General features: G+C 37.9%; 2 protein-coding genes across 2 annotated transcripts; both read right to left on the bottom strand.

Moving 5' to 3' along the window:
• Positions 1490-4063, bottom strand: LOC18771009. Its single transcript, XM_007202796.2, has 4 exons — positions 3360-4063; positions 2471-2538; positions 2077-2256; positions 1490-1871 (listed from the first exon to the last, which is right to left on the bottom strand). The coding sequence occupies exons 1-4, from the start codon at positions 3886-3888 to the stop codon at positions 1701-1703; spliced, it is 948 nt and encodes a 315-aa protein (XP_007202858.1). The 5' UTR covers positions 3889-4063; the 3' UTR covers positions 1490-1700.
• Positions 4708-12739, bottom strand: LOC18769768 (pleiotropic drug resistance protein 2). The gene is made up of 20 exons (XM_007203920.2): positions 11534-12739; positions 11275-11395; positions 11047-11135; positions 10682-10766; positions 10267-10557; positions 10059-10149; positions 9040-9940; positions 8717-8877; positions 8475-8578; positions 8158-8323; positions 7986-8057; positions 7704-7840; positions 7220-7552; positions 6816-7106; positions 6631-6714; positions 6410-6543; positions 6075-6302; positions 5730-5901; positions 5358-5612; positions 4708-5258 (listed from the first exon to the last, which is right to left on the bottom strand). Exons 1-20 carry the CDS (start codon positions 11911-11913, stop codon positions 4989-4991), a joined length of 4365 nt encoding a protein of 1454 aa, XP_007203982.1. The 5' UTR covers positions 11914-12739; the 3' UTR covers positions 4708-4988.

Below are 14421 nucleotides of genomic sequence, written 5' to 3'. Positions count from 1 at the left end.
AGCTCAACCAATTGAGCTATACCCTATTGGCAAAAAGTTAAAGTCATTTTTTTGGACATGACATAGCCTATTTAACTTAAGAAGGGATTTTCACACTCCATTTTTCTCTATTTTATCCGAATTGAAATCCAAAAACAAACAAAAAAAGATTATCAATGTAGAATTAGTTGCACGTCTCTGTAGTTCGAGATAGTATCGATGTTGTTGATAGTCCGTCTCTTTTAATTGTGATAACTGCTCTTAATTACTCCTACTATAAGCCCACTAACATATACTATTAAGAAGGGAATCAACTAGAAAATTTTGTAGGTAAATCAAGAGGAGCATGTCATGCATTAATTCCATTTCCCCGCCGAGATATATAGTCACTCCCCCTCTCATTATCAAGTACCAAAAATGAAGTCCCTTCATCACCTAACCACCACAACCGACAGTTTTGCTCTCACAAGAGAGATTTATGTTTCATTACTATAAGTATATCCTTGAGGTTAGAAAATTACAGCGTGCCTATTAGTATATATATTGGCATGTAATTTCAGCCATTGTGTGACTGTTTCTCTCTCACTGTCTCCCCAGTCACTCTCATGGCCTTCGTTTTCAGTTGATTATTTTTGAAATCCCATTGGCTAACCTATAGCCCAGGCGATACCCTACTTGCAAGGTAAATTTAACCCATTATATTTTGAAGTTCTAAATCCGTCCTTGCTATGGAGATCTACATGTAAAGGTCATATTTTGCTGCAGCTCGCACATGCAGAAAAGGAATGATCCTCGGAAAGGAATATGCCTTCCATCAAATCATTGAATCAGATTATTGATAACAAGACACTAGTGGCAAGTGAAGTGTAATTCTTTGGTTCCTAGTGTGATTTGTCACTTGTCAATGTGCTTTTTGCATAAGAATGGGAATAGCTACAATAACAATGTTACCTCTACCTCTACAGTAAGGGTCTGTTTTGGAAGGGTTGTTTCAGAACTAAAAGCCCTTTTGAAAACATTTGACAAAAAAAAACTTGTTTTGGGGTCATAAAAGTGTTTTCTAAGGATGCTTCTTCATGAAGCACTTTGATTTTTAATAAAAATTTCAATGTGCTTATAATAAAAGCACTTACGAACATTAGTGCTTTCTACAAAAGCAGTCCAAAACGAGCCCTTACTTCCATCAAACTCTTATTGTAACCTTGCATCATGTGTGTATGATCCATTCTAGTATATAACTGCAACATTAGTTTCTAACAACATTTGATGCACCAACTATCTCTCAAGAAGATTTCATCTCCTATTTAAGCTACATAGTTTACAATTTTATCATTTACGAACTGATGTGACATGTGCACAAAGAAAAAAAATAAGACAGATACGATCGAGTATGACAGGTAATGTTCAGTTTCTCTGGTTTGGTATTGAATGGCTCAAGCAGGCAAGAACCCAGTAACAAGAAAATGGGAAAAAGGGAGGATTTGGAACTTGGAAGGCGGATAAGGTGGGGTGGAAGAACAAAACTGCAGTGAAGCTTCAATATCTTCCAAAGGTTCACACAAATTATATCATTATAAAATGATGCAACTGAACAATTTCTGATATACTAGCTGGTAACCAACATGTTCCATGCCTTGATTATAGGCTTTGCCAAAATGTTCTAGCAAATAGATAGCTTATTATGAGTCTATGACAATTTAGTATGTACCGCAGAGTTGAAGCTAGTTTGCCAAAACATCGGTATTGCGGACTATCTTCATGGTGGGGAGCACAACTGCAGCCACTGGTCTTTCCTCCTTACCACCGCCTTCATCAATGATCAGCCTGAGCCCTTCAATATGAAGTTTCCCGTGATGACCGCTTACGACAACAGTTGGATTCTCTGTCAGTTCCTATGAGACACAAAAACACCAAAAATCTACAGAATTCAGTTGCATTCCATTGTATGAGGATGTATAGCATATCTCAGTTAACCCACAAACATGAAATTTTCATCATTGAATGTAAGCAATCTATAGAACACAAAATCATGGGACAATAAACTGGGAAGGTTTCATTAAAGTGGAATGCTGATGTTAAGAGGTAGAGAGCCATCACCTTTGGTATATTCCATACATTTTGCCTGTCACTCAAAGCCTCTATCCTAGGCACCCGGGTGTCTCTGGCTCTCAAAAATTCCAACTGCTGTTTGACGTCCTTATCTTTCTCTAAACCAGCGTGCACTGCGATCAATTTGCAGTGTTTGATTCCATCCTCAGTCTCTACACACACATCATCCTGGAAAAAATGCACATCATCAAGACACACTAAGTTTCAGCATGTATTCCTATGGTTCTCAATTACTGCATTCTGCTCCAGGACACACAAAAGAATGGGAAAGTGAACCAGTTGAAATTTAAGTTTTCTTCTCACGTTTTACACAATGACTCTAGTCAGATGCAATTGAGGGTCCTGAAAAAATTAAGATAAGAGGAAATAAAACAGGGCTGACCTCTTCATGGACCCAAACCATATCAGCAAGAAACTTCTTATGTTCATCAGGAACTGCCTTAACCAAATCTGTCCACAACAATTGTTCTTCCAATTTAGAAAGTAACAAAACAAAATCCTAGCACTGAATTAACTAATAAAGCACACAATCCAGTCCAACTCCAAGTATAGACAGCTAGCTGACCACATAAAATTATTGAATACCATTAAGTTAATAACACAATTGTAAGCTCATAGTTTAGCAAACCCAACTTGGCATTTGTCAATTGCTATTGAAGAGAACTGGAAATCACATGATTTGAATACAAAATACTTGAAAAATTAAGAGACCCATCAGCTGCCTTCAAATAGCTAAAAGAACATGGATCAAGCACAACCATTTCATTGCAAATTGAACCAATTAAAAACAAGAGATATTTAGTTATATACTCATTCTTAGCACTAAAACTATAAAAAACCATACACCATAACAAACCCCGAAAAAACCCAAAAAATAACAGCTGGTCATATTAAATTTAATTTTAATTATTAAATTACTTTAATGCCCCATTGAGTGTTTTGGACTTTTTTTATGAGGTTTTTGGGTTGGGTTTATTTTAAGAAATCAATAGCAGTTTTGTAATTTGAAAGAAATTAAAAGCCTTTTTGTTATGTTGTAAATGGGCTTTGGATGTGTTTCTAAAGTCCATTTTATATATGATTTTTTTTATAATTTGGGCTCCTATATTGGGTATTATAGTGAATCTCCCAAAAAAACAATTCATAACCACTCAAAACCAACAAACACAGAATCAAACAAAATCAAAACACAGAGATCCCATCAACAACAACAAAAATCCATGAATCAAACAAATCAAGCAAATCAAAATTCTTAATATTGAAACTCATACCAGCAGAACCATGAGGAACCCCATAAGACGCAAAGGTGGGCTCAGCATCATAAATCGAACCTTTGTACTGGGTATTTTTGGCTGCATTAAACTTGTCCTTCATACTACCAGCCCATCTCCTACCTTGCAAGTGCATTCTCTCATACCCATCACCCTTAAACCACCCTTCTCTCTCTTCATTGGCCTCATACTCCTTCCAAGCCACAGAAAACTCAGAGCCATCCAAAGGCTTAGGCAGGACCCCCACAAAGGCTGCAAAGGCCAGGTCATGGTTCCCAGACAGAAACACGTGTCTCTGATTTGGGTACTTGGAGGGCAGAGAGATGAGAAAATCCAAAACTTTTTTGGTGTCTGGGCCGCGGTCACAATAATCACCCAAGAAAATTATGAGGGCAGTGTTGAAATCTGAAGGGTCGATTGTGGTTTGAAGATTGGACCAGAGATTTTGGAGCTTGGTGTAGAAGCCATGGGTGTCGCCTATGCAGCAGACCACTCTGGGTTTCGTTGTGCTGGCTTTTGGTTCAGACATATTTTTTCCCGTCTTCGTCTTCTGTAAGATGCCTGATGTATCTGTGTATGTGGAATTTTGAGTTTTGAGGCTAATGGTTGTTGGGCTGGACTTTTCGGAGGGTGACCGGGAAACTTTGGAAGGGAGGCTTTGAAAAAGGCCGAAAAGAGAAATTTTTTAAAAAAAACCAAAATAGATAAAATGTCCTTATTTATTTTTGAATTTTTTAAGGATCTTTATATTTGCATGTGTTTTGTTTGAAAAAATTGGGCTAATTTTAGCTTTATGTTTTTTTTGAAATTTTTTTAGCTTTTTTCAAAAGTGAAAGTTTTTTTGTGGTTAAAACCTAAATTTACTTGAAAGGTCTTGGGGTTATATACGTGGTGGTGTTTGTGGCTGTGATTTTTGAGCGATTGTTTAGCAAGCATGAACCTGTCTGGAAAAAATTACCATATTTATTAACCACTATATTTTATAAAAGTAATTTACAAAAGATAAATGGTAAGGTCCGTAAATATGATACAAGTGGCATTACTTCTTGTGATTTACGTAAATCACTTTTATTTATATAAATTGTATAATTAATAATTTGATAAGTTATGACCAATAGAGTGTTAGTTGGATTGGTTTAGGTCTTTGGTGTGCTTCATAGTGGTCTAGGTTTGCCCTCCTTTAGGGTTTAGGGTTCAGCATCTCAATGAGAAATTGCTGTTCAATTTGGCTAATTTGTATGGTTTTACAATTATTTGGTTACTTATTATGTTGGTAGCTTTAGGGGTTGGATGGGAGAGTGTTTACACTACATTGAAAAGAACAGATTGTTTAGAAGAAAAAAAAAGAGAGAAAAAAGAAGAAGAAACATTCATGATCAAGAAAAATAATACATCTCATTTTGGATACAGTAAATTATATAGTACAAACAATACTCTGTTTACATCAAAGCATTTTGCCTGCGCCTATTATACCTGAATTGTAGCCGCTCATGTAGAAAAACAAAGGACAAAAGAATACCATAATACACAAAAATGGAGCAACTGTTTTGTTTCCCTCATCCTTGACTAACAGAAAATGCTATCCTATTTCTCTAAGACTCTGAGAATTGTAAAAGTGAAGCTGTTTATTTATCTCCTTTGGAAGTTGAGGAACTTGATGCCATAGGCAAACACAAAGAAGAAAAGCAGAACCCAGCCAACGTGTGCCGCAGCGACAGCTGGCAGGAAGTCATGCTCAAAACCCAAGTCATCCTTGAGGAACTTCTTCAATGGCATGGTGCCATATCCAGGTAGCACAAGATCAGCATTTTTGTCACCCACTTGAGAGGTCACAAGGCCATAAAGTGTCCAGGCCACAGGTGAAGCCCAGTAGTACCACCTCCACCAGATAGGAATTTGCTGCAACAGATTGTAAAATATAAGCTCTTGTTATGCAAACACAAAATAGAGATTCAAAGTTGCTGTGGAACTTTGAAGTTTAATTTATATGTCCCGTACCGGCCTAGGAATGAGAAAGCCGGAAAACAAGTTCCAGAAACTGAGGAAGAAGGACATAACAATGGCAGCAATCTGGTGGCCTGGAGTTAGTGCAACCACCATCATACCATACATTGTGAAGTAGACGAAGCACATTAGAATGTAGTAGTAGAACCACAGGAATTTGCCTACTTTCCACTCAAATCCAATCATAGAATAGAGGAGAAGAGTGTAAATAAAAGTTTGAATTGCAACATAGATTGTCTCTATGGCCACCTGCAAACCAAGGGAGATAAGTCTTCAATGAATTAAACAGAATTGAACATATCTGCTAAACTCATCAGCTTTACAAAGAAAAAAATTTCTAAACTATTTGCCAATTGTATATATTACCTGAGCAAATGCATAAGGCAGTTCAGAATACATCCCGGCAGCTCTTTCACGGTAGAAAACTGTTCTTTCGATAGCAACAACAGATTGGACCGCGGAAGCATTGGTGGCTCCAAGGAAAAGCACAGCAGCATACATGGCTCCCAAAAGGTTCATGAGATCTTGCTGTTGGGTTCTGTTATAAGATAATTTTAATTTACATCAAATCAGATGCCAATAATATGATTTTGTTAATTATGCAGTTTGAATCGATCAATTGTACAGGGTCTTCAAAGGGACATGATGCATTTTCTTCTAACCAAAAAACTATGGAATTAAATGAATTAGTCCAAGGAAACCAGAGCTTACGTCTGCTGTCCCTTTTGCCAGAAGATAAGACCAAATAAACAACCAATGACTATTGTCATGAAGAATCGAATGGCATTGTACTGAGGGTTTCTCCAATAAGACCAATGCATTTTCCAGAAAGAGGCTTTGCACTGAACAGAGAAAGGTTGGGAGTATTTGGTTGGGAAGTAGAGATCCTTGGACCCTGGCGCCGCAGTACTAAGATCTTTGATAAGCTCCTGGTTCCTCCTAAAAGAACGTCGAGAGGAAGAGTGAGAATCATAAAACTAGAAATCCGAGGCTACCTGAGAAAGCAATTATCATTCAGAGAAAAGAAAAAAAAAATTCAGGCTTACTGGTAAAGTGAGGAGTTGGCATAAATGTCTGCAAAGTCCACATCAAGTTGAGCCTCAACTGCAGGAGCAGTGACCTCAAGCATCCATGTAGCAGGATTGTAACCATCTTTGATCTTAGTGACCCCTGGGACGGCCTGTAGTTGGTTATAGATATTAGTCCATAGTGCATTAAAATCACTAATGAAGGATGTATACAAAATAAGAACCAAAGGAAAACTCACTTCAAAATATTCTACAAGCTTGTGAGATTGGCGACCGAGAGGTCCAGCATAAATGACTTGTCCTCCACGTTTCATCAGAAGTAACTGTGGCGAGTACAAATCAGGTTGAAAATATGTAAGATGGATTTATAGAGAGAAAAGAGAAAGACATTGAGGTAATGAGAGTCTTGGAAATTGAGTGACACCTCGTCGAAAGCTTCGAAAATATCTATACTTGGCTGGTGAATTGTGCAGACGACAGTTCTCCCCGTGTCCACTGTGTTTCTCACAGTACGCATAACGATAGCAGCAGCCCTGGCATCAAGCCCAGATGTTGGTTCATCCATGAAAATGATAGAGGGGTTGGCAACCAGCTCCACAGCTATGGTTAATCTCTTCCTTTGTTCTGTTGAAAGACCATCTATTCCTGGAAGGCCAACGAGAGCATCTCTTATTGGGTTAAGCTCAACCAGTTCCATGACTTCTTCAACAAACATCTGTGTCCCCATTAAAAAGGAAAATGATCATACTTCGGATCATTGAAAAATAGGATTTCAAAGAAGATTCTGGTGAGGTCTAGCAAGGGATGATCATAGACCACACAACATACCTTTCGTGTTTGTGTCTTTACATCTGAAGTAAGACGGAGCCAGGCTGAATACAGGAGAGATTCGTAGACAGTAACATGAGGCGAATGAATGTCATTCTGTTCACAATAACCGCTAACACGAGCAAATGTTTCTTGGTTCTTTGGATAACCAGAGATGCTAATGCTCCCTTCAATATAGCCACCAGTCTTTCTTCCCGCTAAGACATCCATAAGAGTTGTCTTTCCAGCACCACTAACACCTACAAGTGCTGTCAATATGCCTGGTCTAAAAGCACCGCTGACATCTCGTAGCAGTTGAAGGCGATCTTCTTCAACTCCTTGACTCTTCATTTCCTGAAATGAGATACCAGATGTTCACTTCAGCATAAACCCTTTAACTATTTGTATTAAAAGATAACTTCTTCCATTGAAAAGGAGACTGTTTCTTAATCGAAAAGGAGTATGTAAAACATCAGTAGTGAAATGTTTAAAATGAATGACTTACAGCAGGCATATCCACGTAGTAGTTCACATGGTTAAACGCAAGTGAAAGGGGTTGGAAGGGCAAAACCATTCCTTTCTTTGGTGCATGATCTGAACCACCAACAATTTCTGAATAACTTTTCACTGCCATATCTATATCTGTAATTATTCATGAAAAGGTCAGGCATATATCAATTTCTTTTCAATATTAATCCCAAATTATGATGTCCTTTTCCATCAGAATGCTCAAACTTTTGATGGAAAAGAAACCAAAAACTATAGGGGAGAAGACAAATGTGCAAACCTTCACTTGATGTCTTCTTTCTCTTTCCCTCACTTTCATCATCAGCTATGACAGCTTTTGTATCTCCAAGAGCTGATTGATTTCCAAATATAAAAAAAGAAGAGGGTTGTCAATTGTGGAACTTCATTTCCATAAACGAAAAAGAGTAGAATTTGAAATGAGATGAACTTACGGTTCAGAAAAGTCAATGCTGCAATGAAGAAAATGTTGAAGAGAAAAGAAAACCCAAATAGTGCTCCAACACATATCCAATACCAATATTCATCTGTGAAGAATCCTCTAGACTTGAGGAGGACTCTCCCAACTGTAGTTTCATTAATTCTCGGATCTGGATTTGGCTGCGGTCAATAAGAATTATCAATATTTGCTTACATGTTTGAGAATTCAAAGCTAATACACCATACATATATGTGCAACATATGCATGAGTGTGCTTGCATGGAATGAAAAATCGTCCAATGATGACAATCAAACAACTGAGAAATCTTACCGCACTCCATCTTTTATCGAGAAATTCATTCATGACGATTGCATTCTGTCCATACATCATAGGAGAGACATAGTAGCCCCATAACATCCAAGGCTCAAGGTCGTCTGCAGTCATAAGAAGAAAGATGGCTTAGATTGAATTCATTATATTGAACTACCATGAAAAATCTGAAACTTATTAAAACGTATTAACAACTTGCTTTAACTACAAGAAGGTGATTAAAGTTAAGATTGATCACATACTTTTGGCAACAATAAATCCTCCCAGCACAAATACCATTAGCAAAGTAAAGGTGCCAAGTGTATTTGCAACAACTTGTGTTCTTCCCAGTGCGGCAATGAACCGAAAGAGTGACAGAGCCATCTGATGTATGCCAAAGAATGCCAAGAACTGTTTGAAAAATCTGGAGCAGTGAAGAGTAAAGATGTGTGAGTAAGTGGAGCTCTAGACACACTAGTTGAAACCATAATCAAACTGAATTCCATAATTTAAATACGGTTTTTTTGGAGATGCTAGCAGCTGAAATTGATAAGATTTGGAAACTGAAAACGTGAACTTTATTTACCTGCTAGCAGCTGGAGCAAATCCAATGGTGTAATAGGTAAGAATGATCCATATCCATGATTCCATAAATGATAGGGGGATCCTGAGGACCCAAATAGGCAATCCAAAAGCCCATGCAGGATAAAACAAGAAATCCCTCTGCTTATAGAAAACAGGAAGCCTGAAAACTGTCATTGCCAGTTCAGCCATACCATTAAACATCACATTAATCAAACTGAAAAACAGTGCACCGAAAAATTTTCCTCCATCTTGTACTGTGCCCACCGGCATTTCTGTCCTAAGGAACACAGTCAGGGCAATCAGTGACATGATTGTTATCTGGGTGGTCTTGAACACGTATACGAAAGAATTGCGCTTCATTAGCAGCCACTCCCTTGAAAAACATGCCTTGAACAATTCCCAGTTTGAAATACCATATTTCTCAGTTACCAGTGCAGCTGGATGAGCCCTGGACTTGTCATAAGGAACTCCAAGATCAGCTGCAAGCTGTTGGCCAGTGCGAAAAGAGCTGAAGGATTCAACAAACTCAGGAACTGCAATATATCTATAAGGTTGGTCCTTCTTAAACCAATATTGTTCTTGGTCCTTCTTGGATGTTACTTCTTGCAAAAAGTCAGCAACTCCTTTCCTTTCAGGGCATTTGAAGCCCGTGTATTCAAAGAACTCTAGGACGCTCTCGCGCGGGCCTTGGTACACAATCTGACCTTCGGAAAGTAAGATAAGGTCATCAAACAGCTCAAATGTCTCTGGTGCTGGCTGAAGAAGAGAGATGACCATGGTTACATCCATTATGTGAACCAATTGCCTCATGTATCTGCATATCTGAAAGGTAGTGGAACTGTCTAACCCTGTTGAAATTTCATCCATCAAAAGAACCTTTGCTGGTCCTACCAACATCTCCCCTGCATATTGTTCAAGCAAAATCCATTAGACTGGTATGTACAATTATAAATGGACCCAAATTGTATTAAACAAAAATTGATGTACAAAATTAGTAAAAATATGGTCCAAAGAACATACCAGTCGTCACACGCTTTTTCTGGCCGCCAGAAATACCCCTTCTCATATCATCACCAACCATAATATCAGCACAGATATCCAATCCAAGTATCTGTTGAAGATTTTATTTATTTATTAATTAGTCAGAATTTCTAAATTCATTGGCTTGCTCAAAGATGAAATACATGTATACATAATACCAGCAGAAAAAATGGAGGCAATTACAAACCTTGAGAACATAATCTGTGACCAAACTAGTCTTCTGGCCTGACACTGAGGTGGCTTTCATGAATGCATCAATCTCAGGGTCTGGCTTAATTCCTGCTTCTTTCTCTCTTCTTGAGAGTTCTGCCAACATTTGATATCTACTTCCCACACCCAAACACCGTCCCGAGAAATCTAATGTCTCTCTCACTGTCATTTCTCCATAGTGAAGATCATGTTGACTGATATAAGCACATGTCCTCTTAGGAACAAACTCATTCAACTCATGACCACAGTAGGTGATTTTCCCAGACACCTGTTCACCATTTTCAAGCCATCAGCAAATAAATGGTAAAAGATAAGCAGAACCCACAACCAAGCTTAGTGTGCAAACTGATACAGTAAAGAGGAGATTGTAAGAGAGAGGGAGAAAATTTTACCCTTAGGTCATCATCAAGCTTCCCTGCAAGTGCCAGTAACAAGGTTGTTTTGCCTGCACCTGGAGGACCCAGAAGTAGGGTCATCCTGGAAATTACCAAATCAGTTAACAGTTAACATCATCAAACCAGTAGTAAAGTAAAGGACAAGCCAACACCATACACTTCCATGGAATGAAAGTACAAATCAATCATATGCTCAAATTTGAAAATAGTTCTTTGCATCAACCCCCAAACCTATACACAGCAAACATTCTGTTTCTTTGGCTGTTTGCTCAGTCAAAGTACCATTGACTGCTTGACAGCATCAACCCCATATCCTATCCTAATTGGAAAACAAAAAGACTTATAATTTCATATACATATACCTGGAGGGTCTCACTATTCCACTAACGTCTTTAAGTATCTGGATATTTCTCTTCTTTGATGGAGCAAGCTTAATCAATCCCAGAACACTCTGCAGCCCACAAAACCATTTCAGTAAGAGAACAAAATCAACCCCACAAAAATCTAAACCCAATACAAGAACAAAACAAGTAGAAGTTTTATCAAGGAAAAGGAATTTATTCAAGAAGAAACTTCAAAAGAAATTAAACCTCAATAGTGTTCAAGGTAGCATTAAGCAGAGTAGGCAGTGCTCTGCTCCCCACGTACACATCTCCTTCGATGGACAGCTTCTCGAACCGAACTTCAATCTTCGGAATCTCAATCCCCACCCTACACAACACAAACCACAAAACCCAAAATTAAAAATTAAAAACAAAAACAAAAAAAGCAAAAGAATTTTCCTTTTGCAAGAAAAACAAAGACATGGGTTTTTAAGACAAAGTCTCAAAGAGTCTCAGACAGACAGACCTATCAGTTCTGTCCCTAAGTCTCCTCAAAAACCTTTCATTGTCATCTTCCACAACCTTCAATATGCTCTCCATCAACTGCTTCTTATCCTGCATTCCCAGCTTGGTCACATCCACGTCATCAGTCACCACTTTGCCATTGTCAAGCACCTGCCTCAGCATCCCTCTTCTCAGCCGATCATAAGTCGGCAGCCGCTCGATCGCGGCCCACCGGAGTTCTTCCTCCTCATCCTGCCTCCCGCTCCGGCTGAATACGTCCGGCGGGGCCTGCCACACCTCCCGGAAACTCGTGGAGGCCCAGCTCCGCTTGCTCCCCGAGGCCCAGCTCCTCCGGCTGCTGGTCGACCTCGCCAGATCATCCCCGGCTAAAGCCGCCGCCATTTCGATCCAGATATTATCACGACTGTCGGTATAACAACTCCTTAAGTACTCTCAACAGTCCCAACTGTTTTCTAAAAACCGCCGCAACAGACAGAAGAGAACGGTTTCTAACATCCGCGCCAACAAAAACAGTTTCGATCTAATCCGACACAGACAGACTGTTCTGTTAATCACTTGAGGTTTCCCCAAGGTTATCTAAAGACAGCCGCCACGAGCAGCTTTCGTGACAGCTACGTTTTAGAGACGCTCTTGACCAGTAGAGAAAGTCGTTGTACGGACTCGAACGCCGGTACTTTGGATGTTATAACAACCTTAACAAAGCATCGCTGGCCATAGGACGTCGCATGTAGCTGTTGTGGCGGCCATGACTGGCCGCGTCATAAAGGAGAGAGAGAGAGTGAGTGGTGTGGGGGGAGATTTTTGGGGAAGGTGATGAGAGAAAATGGACGTGGGGGGGTTGTATTAGTGAATTCCATATTTATAGCGGCAGGGCTGCACTTCAGGTTTGAATTTAAGGAAGCTTCACATTGGTGCTGATGTTGAGTATTTTATTTTCTTTATTTCTTTTTGGTTTCTTTCTCGATAGATTTTCTTTTTTCTTTTTTTTTAGACACTGCTTCTTCTACAGCTCACTTTTGCTTCACTTTTAATATTAGGTACTCAATCTCATTGCTTATTGTTTTGTTTTTTATGTTATTTTATACAGTGTATATATGTTTGTGTACCTTTTTTTGACAAGTGGGTGAAGCAAACTAGCAAGATTAAAAACTACGTAACTTAAACTGCAGTAAAAAGTTGAAGCATGTTAATTCTAAGAAGACGGAATAATTTAGTGGAATTCGGTTGATTCAAAGGGAAAAAGCTCACTGAGAAAATGAGGTATTCGAACTTGAGTGCAAGGAGACGGACTCATTATTCTAACCGACTGATCTAACTTATTAAATAAATCCCTTTACCATAATACTAGGGTTGTTTGTTTTACAAAATTTAGAGAATCAAATGAATTTAAAAGTGACTAGATCTAAGGTGATATATTATAGAGAATGGAGTGGTTGGTGTGCAAATGTGTTAATAGATCTCACACGCACAAGGATATGTAGACAATTAGTTCTTAAACTACAAATGTTTTGTACGATCATTAAACTAATCAAAATATTGGTTGTAAATTGCAGTATTGGCAGTGGACGACAACTGAGAGCAACCAAATATTAAGTAATTACCTAAATGCAAGTAATCTTCTCTGGAACTTTCTTTTTTGAACGAGGTCCATACATATGCAAAGAGATCTTTCTTAGCATCAGAGGTGGTGCTGATGTGCAGTCGAAGGTCACCGGCTGAAACTTGATCCCATGGCCACGGGGACAAAAAGTTGACTATAACAGTGGACATGTGTAAGAGAGACATGTCTTTCAACTCCGCGGCAAACCAGTACCACAAATATATAAATGTGAATTTAAACAAGCACGGAAACAATTTCTTTTCTTCTAGAAACTTTTTATTACATCATAAACATTATATAAACGGATAAGTTGAAGTGTTTAAGCTGGAAAACTGTGGCGGAATGATTTATGTAGCTTTTTGTGCTGTGGCTGACCTAAGATTGGATCGAATCTGCTGCGTGCCAGATGCTTGTATCTGGATCTTCTAGTTCTAGAAGACCACAACATATATCTAGCTGGACCTTCTGGAAAGACACAATTATAGATTTTTTTTTAGGGCAATCAATATATTTAGCATGATAATATCATCTAATCCGGGTTTTTTATATGGAAAAAAGCAATAATTGTAATTTTTTTAGTACGTGATAAGTATTCATAAATTAGGCAAGCACAAAGATCATCAGTTATAAGGATACAAATACTCACAAATGAGTAATACAAATATGAAAGCATAGTAACTACATATAGGCCACATTAGATCAAAGAAATTTTAGCATAAAAGCTGCATGCCCGAACAAATCAAACATGAATTACAACGACTAATTCTACCAACTACAACTTTTAAACTCTTACAAATAAAAAAACTTTGTATTAAGTACATTATCCTATTATTTCATAATAAATATTATTTTCATAGAAAAAAAGGAAGACGGTAATTAGATAATAAATAAATAATTTGTGTAAGGCACATAGGAAAATTTGTGTGTGCATTACATACCCAACAATATATATTTTTGTGTGCATTAATATATAGACCCTAACGTTTATATATATATATATATATTTGTGTCTGCATTAATATATCGTATGTGACAAACATTTTAATGTGTGAGTAGTTAAATTTTGCAATAAATTCCAAATAATACAACCACAAAATTGGGTAAACTATAATTAAGGGTATTTTTGGAATATAAAAAGTACAATAAATTAGATTTTAAGCTTAATTAGGTAACTTGCTGAGTTGAATCCTAGTCATTGGGTTTTACTTATAATAAATTGGATTTTCTTCATAGAAAATTAAGACAATGGATTGTAGGTAAGAAAAAATTAGTTTGAAGGGGGAAAACTA

Source organism: Prunus persica, chromosome G7 (genome assembly GCF_000346465.2).
Source record: "Prunus persica cultivar Lovell chromosome G7, Prunus_persica_NCBIv2, whole genome shotgun sequence".
NCBI lineage: Eukaryota > Viridiplantae > Streptophyta > Magnoliopsida > Rosales > Rosaceae > Prunus > Prunus persica.
Note: the sequence above shows the minus strand (reverse complement) of the source record. Positions and strands in the feature narration are given on the sequence as shown.